General features: G+C 39.3%; 1 protein-coding gene across 1 annotated transcript in view; it reads left to right on the top strand.

Moving 5' to 3' along the window:
* Positions 1-766: 766 nt before the first annotated feature.
* The window catches only part of nop14 (NOP14 nucleolar protein homolog (yeast)), a 31,701-nt gene continuing 24,284 nt past the window's right edge, over positions 767-8,183 (top strand). Inside the window, exons 1-6 of the mRNA XM_081390119.1 lie at positions 767-1,244; positions 1,750-1,884; positions 1,996-2,137; positions 2,223-2,362; positions 6,229-6,363; positions 6,447-6,569. Of these exons, the coding sequence (XP_081246245.1) occupies positions 1,059-1,244; positions 1,750-1,884; positions 1,996-2,137; positions 2,223-2,362; positions 6,229-6,363; positions 6,447-6,569 (861 nt within the window). The 5' untranslated portion in view covers positions 767-1,058. The remainder of the gene's footprint in view (positions 1,245-1,749; positions 1,885-1,995; positions 2,138-2,222; positions 2,363-6,228; positions 6,364-6,446; positions 6,570-8,183) is intronic.

Below are 8,183 nucleotides of genomic sequence, written 5' to 3' on the forward strand. Positions count from 1 at the left end.
GGAATGGCAAAATGTATGGATTTTTTTCTAATTATATTATTCATATCCCAAGTGCACTTTCATAGAAGGCCATGAGGGACATGACAAAATAGGTGATGTCAACCGAAAAAACAAGATCATTTCTAATATAAAGATAATATGTATGTCATTATTTTAAAACTTTATTAAAGGAGATATTTCAATTGATACAAAAAGATTTTAAGAATAGATTTTGGTGACTCAATAGGTAAAATACACATAAAAAGGTCTGAGGGACTCAAATCACACCGGTTTCGTGGAATGACTCAATTGTTCAAACGAGCATTCTCTACTTTCACCATTTCAACAAGATCTATTACATTTAATTCCACATGTATTTCTATGACGCTTTATACAGTACAGATCGTCTCAAAGCAGCTTCACAGTGATAAACAGAAACATTTAACGATGCAAACTTCAGATATGAGAGCTCGTGTTGTGTGTGTGTCTGTGTGTGTGTGTGTGTGTGTCTGTGTCTGTGTGTGTGTGTGTGTGTGTGTGCAGTTCCTCTCCTTACCGCAGGGTGGCGTTTATCACCCCATCAGCGTGTGTGTGTGTGTGTGTGTGTGTGTGTGTGTGTGTGTGTGTGTGTGCAGTTTCTCTCCTTACCGCAGGGTGGCGTTAATCACCCCATCAGCGTGTGTGAGTGTGTGTGTGTGTGTGTGTGTGTGTGTGTGTGTGTGTGTGTGTGTGTGTGTGCAGTTTCTCTCCTTACCGCAGGGTGGCGTTAATCACCCCATCAGCGTGTGTGAGTGTGTGTGTGTGTGTGTGTGTGTGTGTGTGTGTGTGTGTGTGTGTGTGTGTGTGTGTGTGTGTGTGTGCAGTTTCTCTCCTTACCGCAGGGTGGCGCTAATCTCCCCATCAGTGTCTGTGCTCCGCGTGCGTGTGTGTGTGCTCGTGCTCGTGTCCGCAGCGTGTGTGTTTGTGATGAGGAACACATGAAACGCTCTCTGGATTTAACGCTTGTTTTCATGATTATGATTGTGTAAGTGAATTATCGCATCGATCTGTTATTGAGACTGTGATCGGCGGGTTGAACGATGAGGAAACAGCAGAAGTTGAGCAGCGGTTTGTCTGATAAAGTCCGCAAGTCTAAAGCGGCTCCGGAGATTCAGAAAAACCCGTTCGAGGTGAAAATCAACCGCAAGAAGTTCGACGTTTTGGGTCGCAAGAGTAAACATGACGTGGGTCTGCCGGGAGTCTCGCGATCCAGAGCCAATCAGAAGGTAAGACACAGTAAAGCCATGATTACACACACACATATTCATGAGTAAATACTGTGGTGTATCATATATACCACCATATAACCATAGTCGTTAATATCTGTAACAACTACTATAACGATAGCTGTAACAATAATTATATCTGTTAACTACAACGATAGCTGTAACTATAAATATATTGATAGCTGTAACATACCTACAATGATAACTATAACTGTAATAACTATAACAATAATACCTATAACATTAGCTGTAACAATAACTTTAATGACAGTTGTAACAACAGCGATAACGTTAGCTAATGGCTACAACTATAATGGTATTTGGAACGATAACTATAACAATAGCTGTTATAATATCTATAAATGTAACAACTATAACGATAGTACCCATAACTGTAATAGCTGTAACTGTAATGACGGACAGTTGTAACGAATGATGACTGTAACGCCGTGTGTGTGTGTGTGTGTGTGTGTGTGTGTGTGTGTGTGTGTGTGTGACTCCACAGAGGAAGGACACTCTCCTGAAGGAGTTCAGACTCAAAGGCAAGAACAACAGATTCGTTGACAGACGCTTCGGGGAATATGACAGTCAGATCACGCCTGAGGAGAAGATCCTGCAGAGATTCACGCTGGAGAGACAGGTGACGCACCATCATCATCATCATCACTGTCATCATGGGCATCTACTGATGCTGTGTGTGTGTGTGTGTGTGTGTGTGTGTGTGTGTGTGTGTGTGTGTGTGTGTGTGTAGCGCACTCACGACAGGAAGGACATGTTTAATCTGAACGAGGAAGAGGAGCTGACGCATTACGGGCAGTCTCTGGCGGAGATGGAGAAGATGACGGATGTGATTGACAGCGACAGTGACTCTGAGGAGAAGGGACTGCTGTCAGGTGACGCGTTTAATCATGTGACGTTCCCCATCAGTGGCGCTGATCGATGGTTATATCGTTACGCTCACTGTCTCTGTTTCTGCAGCTGAACTGACCGCGTCACATTTCGGCGGCGGTGGAGGTTTACTGAGGATGAAGAGCGCTGGCGATGAAGATGAGCAACACAAACACAAGTCACGACAGGAACTGATCGAAGAACTCATCATCAAATCCAAACAGGAAAAGGTCAGTGTTTCTTCAAATTTACGTTATCATGATTGAACTTTATCCCGTCTACACCATTGGATTGTAATGTAAACGATAACTACAATGATGATAACTATGATCGCTGTAACAATAACTATAACAATAGCTGAAGTAACTGTAATGATAGCAGGAATGATAATTGCAGTAACAAGTAATGATAATTATAGCGGTAGCTGTAATAACTGTAACACTGACTGTAATGATAACTGAAAAAATTATATCTACAACAACTATAACGATATCTGTAACAATAACTAACGATAACTGCAACAACTATAACGATAACTAACTATAACGATATCTGTTACAATAACTATAACGATAACTGTAACAACTATAACGATAACTGTAACTATAACGATATCTGTAACAATAACTATAACGATAACTGTAACAATAACTATAACTGTAACAACTATAACAATATCTGTAACTAACTATAACGATAGCTGTAACAATAACTATAACGATAACTGTAACAACTATAACAATAACTGTAACTATAACGATATCTGTAACAATAACTATAACGATAACTGTAACAACTATAACAATATCTGTAACTAACTATAACGATAGCTGTAACAATAACTATAACGATAACTGTAACAACTATAACAATATCTGTAACTAACTATAACGATAGCTGTAACAATAACTATAACGATAACTGTAACAACTATAACGATAACTGTAACAACTATAACGATAACTGTAACTATAACGATAACTGTAACAATAACTATAACTGTAACAACTATAACAATATCTGTAACCAACTATAACGATATCTGTAACAATAACTATAACGATAACTGTAACAATAACTATAACTGTAACAACTATAACAATATCTGTAACTAACTATAACGATATCTGTAACAATAACTATAACGATAACTGTAACAATAACTATAACTGTAACAACTATAACAATATCTGTAACTAACTATAACGATATCTGTTACAATAACTATAACGATAACTGTAACAACTATAACAATATCTGTAACTAACTATAACGATAGCTGTAACAATAACTATAACGATAACTGTAACAACTATAACGATAACTGTAACAACTATAACGATATCTGTTACAATAACTATAACGATATCTGTAACTATAACGCAGGGGCGTAGCAGCCATTATAAAAGTGGGGGGGACAAAAGCTGTATGTGACCATAGGACGTGACCCAAAGGTGATGTTCATAACAGGGTTTTTCTTGGCTCAAAACGAGGTGGAGGTGGTAAAATCCTAATAATGTAGTTTAATAATAAGATAATTCAACGTATATTTTTTTGTAGATCATCATATACCCTAATGTGTTTCCCACATTATTTTTGTTGGTGGAGCTTGGTACCTCTAGGGGGGTCCGGGGGCATGCCCCCCCCGGAAGAAAATTTTGTACATTTTAAAAGATAAATTCATTAATCTGGTGCACTTTGAGTCTCCCGAATCCACTATTAAAAATAAATAATCCACCCGCAAACCACCCATATTCTTTGATTTACAATATATCTGCATCTGATCATCACATTACAATTATTCAAATTCTCAGTGTTAAGCATGATAATATGGTAACATATCACACTGAAGTAGGCTGATTTAAAATGAACATTTATTTAAAATAAAAGTTCTTCTTTTGGCAAAATTACATTTCCTTAATAGCCTAAACAGAGGCTTTACTAGGCCTGTCACGATAACAAATTTTGCTGGACGATAAATTGTCCAAGAAATTATCGCGATAAACGATAATATTGTCGTTCTGAGACCATTTTCATTTAATATAATTATAATGGCATAATAATGCAGGTACACCTTTTCAACGATCTATAAACTTTTATTTCTAAAGAATATTAAACATTGAAAACGGAAAACATTTTAAATATCCAAAAAAATGAACAAAACAACCAAAAACAATGAAAGCAATGGACTCTTAGTGTCTGTTAACAAAATAAATGTCTGTTAATAAATAAAATGAAACAAAATTGCACATTACAATGCGGCGCCGCTTTCCCACACAAAGACCATGTGACTGACAAGAGGGTTCACTCCTCCTATACGCTAAAGAACCGAGAGTGGTCATCCTGTCTCTTTGGTAGAGAGAGAGAGACGAGGAAAACAAACAAGCATGCAAATGGAATTATCGCGGCCGGAAAAATTATCGAGCTCATTTTTTTTTATCGTGCGATTAATCGACTTATCGACTATCGCGACAGGCCTAGGCTTTACTCCCTTCAAACTTAAATTGTCAATGTTTCATTACATCACTGTTTGAAAACACTATTTTTTTTGTACCTTTATAAAGGCATTTTGCCCCTAATTTTATGCTCCATCTTTCATTTCAAATTCTTAAATTTGATCAATATATTCAATTAAAATAATAAGACACTTGGCTGTTACCAATCAAATTAAATAATTCACATGGAAAAAGTATAACTGTATTAAATTAGATTATTTAAAATATTTTTGAATATACAAATAAGGAATGTTGAAAAGAATGAGACTTTATGAAACTAAACCGCCAGTAGGAGGCGGCAGGCGACCGTCTTAATGAGCGAGTCATTGAGTCATTCATTCAAACGATTCGTTCAAATGGCTGATTTATTCAGAATGAGGCAGTTTATGAATGGGTAATTGAATCTTTGACTCAACCGATTTGTTCAAAACGCTGAATCATTCAGTAATGAAACAAGTGTTGCTGCGAGATGCGCTATGGTTCTGCTGTGATCTTTGTTTGGGACTATTTTCGCTGCTGAAACAGTCATAGCGACTAAAATGTGAGTGAGTACATTTTTTATTACATCAAGTAAAATTAATGGAAGTTAATTTTAACTATTTGTTTCTTGAACTGTTATGAAACCAGTCAAGGTTTCAATCTTGATGGCATTCAGGAAAAGAGCTGGTCGTGTGTAGCCTAGGCTATATTGTTTCTTAACTAAAATGTTATTACTTCACGAGCCTTGACAGCGCACATTAGGCCTATATTATTATCAACTATAGGCTATCAATCGCCACTTACATCAAATGAAATAAAACAGAATCCTCACGTTTTCGTTGATTGCCTGGTTATTTTTTATTTTTATATTAAAAATTGTTTTAATCAGGCCTGGCATTTGTCTGGTTGGGCAAGTAGTAGACAGAATCACCGGTTTCTAAAAGTGAGGGGGACGTGTCCCCCCCGTCCCCCCCGGTTGCTACGCCCCTGCTATAACGATATCTCTAACAATAATGATATCTGTAACAATAACTATAACGATAGCTGTAACAATAACGATATCTGTAACAATAACTATAACGATAACTGTAACAACTATAACGATATCTGTTACAATAACTATAATGATATCTGTAACTGTAACGATATCTGTAACAATAATGATATCTGTAATAATAGCTATATCTGTAACAATAACTAAAACAATAGTTGTAACAGTAACTATAATGATATCTGTAACAATAACTAGAACTGTAACAACTATAACGATAGCTGTAATAATAATGATATCTGTAACGATAACTATAACGATAGCTGTAATAATAATGATATCTGTAACGATAACTATAACGATAGCTGTAATAATGATATCTGTAACTATAACGATAGTTGTAACAGTAACTATAATGATAGCTGTAACGATAACTATAACAATAGATGGTTCTGTCGTAAGCGCGCTCAGTTCTGTCGTCTGCTGCTGTCAGTGCTCAAGCTCTCTAATGAAGGCAGGGTTGGATTCTGATTGGCTGTCATGTGGACTTCGCTGTTAGAGAGCGAGTGATTAATGAAAGGTTATGGCTGTAGCTGTGAGGGGTTAACGGCGATGCTCTTCCCGTCCTCAGCGCGAGCGTCAGACTCAGAAGGAGGAGGCGCAGGTGCTCACGGAGAAGCTGGACCAGGAGTGGAGATCCATCCAGAACCTTCTGGCCCACAAGACCCCTAAAGCTGAGAGGAAGGAGGAGGTGGACAAACCCAAGGTAGCAGAGCGACGTGTATGCGTGTGTGTGTGTGTGTGTGCTGCTCTTCTTCACTCTCTCTCTCTCTCGTGTGTGTGTGTCAGATGGAGGAGTATGATGTCATGGTGCGAGAGCTGGGCTTTGAGATGAAGGCTCAGCCGTCAGAGAAGCTGAAGAGCTCAGAGGAACTCGCTCGAGAGGAGAGACTCCGCTTGCAGACGCTGGAGGTTCTGGACTTTATTCTAGAGCAAACATTCTGCTACTGTAGTCTCCTGTTACTGTAGTCTCCTGTTACTGTAGTCTCCTGTTACTGTAGTCTCCCGTTACTGTAGTCTCCCGTTCTGTAGTCTCCCGTTACTGTAGTCTCCTGTTACTGTAGTCTCCTGTTACTGTAGTCTCCTGTTACTGTAGTCTCCTGTTACTGTAGTCTCCTGTTACTCTAACCTCCTGCTACTGTAACCTCCTGTTAGTGTAACCTCCTGTTAGTGTAACCTCCTGTTAGTGTAACCTCCTGCTACTGTAGTCTCCTGTTACTGTAGTCTCCTGTTACTGTAGTCTCCTGTTACTGTAGTCTCCCGTTCTGTAGTCTCCCGTTACTGTAGTCTCCCGTTACTGTAGTCTCCCGTTACTGTAGTCTCCTGTTACTGTAGTCTCCTGTTACTGTAGTCTCCTGTTACTGTAACCTCCTGTTAGTGTAACCTCCTGTTAGTGTAACCTCCTGCTACTGTAGTCTCCTGTTACTGTAGTCTCCTGTTACTGTAACCTCCTGCTACTGTAGTCTCCTGTTACTGTAACCCCCTGTAGTCTCCTGTTACTGTAACCTCCTGCTACTGTAGTCTCCTGTTACTGTAGTCTCCTGTTACTGTAGTCTCCTGTTACTGTAGTCTCCTGTTACTGTAATCTCCTGTTACTGTAGTCTCCTGTTACTGTAGTCTCCTGTTACTGTAGTCTCCTGTTACTGTAGTCTCCTGTTACTGTAGTCTCCTGTTACTGTAACCTCCTGTTAGTGTAACCTCCTGTTAGTGTAACCTCCTGCTACTGTAGTCTCCTGTTACTGTAGTATCCTGTTACTGTAACCTCCTGTTACTGTAACCTCCTGCTACTGTAGTCTCCTGTTACTGTAACCCCCTGTAGTCTCCTGTTACTGTAGTCTCCTGTTACTGTAGTCTCCTGTTACTGTAGTCTCCTGTTACTGTAACCCCCTGTAGTCTCCTGCTACTGTAGTCTCCTGTTACTGTAGTCTCCTGTTACTGTAGTCTCCCGTTACTGTAGTTTCCCGTTACTGTAGTCTCCCGTTACTGTAGTCTCCCGTTACTGTAGTCTCCCGTTACTTTAACCTCCTGTTACTGTAGTCTCCTGTTACTGTAGTCTCCTGTTACTGTAGTCTCCTGTTACTGTAGTCTCCTGTTACTGTAATCTCCTGTTACTGTAGTCTCCTGTTACTGTAGTCTCCCGTTACTGTAGTCTCCCGTTACTGTAGTCTCCCGTTACTGTAGTCTCCCGTTACTGTAGTCTCCCGTTACTGTAACCTCCTGTTACTGTAACCTCCTGCTACTGTAGTCTCCTGCTACTGTAGTCTCCTGCTACTGTAGTCTCCTGTTACTGTAGTCTCCTGTTACTGTAGTCTCCTGTTACTGTAGTCTCCTGTTACTGTAGTCTCCTGTTACTGTAACCTCCTGTTACTGTAGTCTCCTGTTACTGTAACCTCCTGTTACTGTAACCTCCTGTTACTGTAGTCTCCTGTTACTGTAACCTCCTGTTAGTGTAACCTCCTGTTACTGTAACCTCCTGTTACTGTAGTCTCCTGTTACTGTAACCTCCTGTTACTGTAACCTCCTGTT

The sequence above is a fragment of the Scardinius erythrophthalmus genome (assembly GCF_964197995.2).
Source record: "Scardinius erythrophthalmus genome assembly, chromosome: 17".
NCBI lineage: Eukaryota > Metazoa > Chordata > Actinopteri > Cypriniformes > Leuciscidae > Scardinius > Scardinius erythrophthalmus.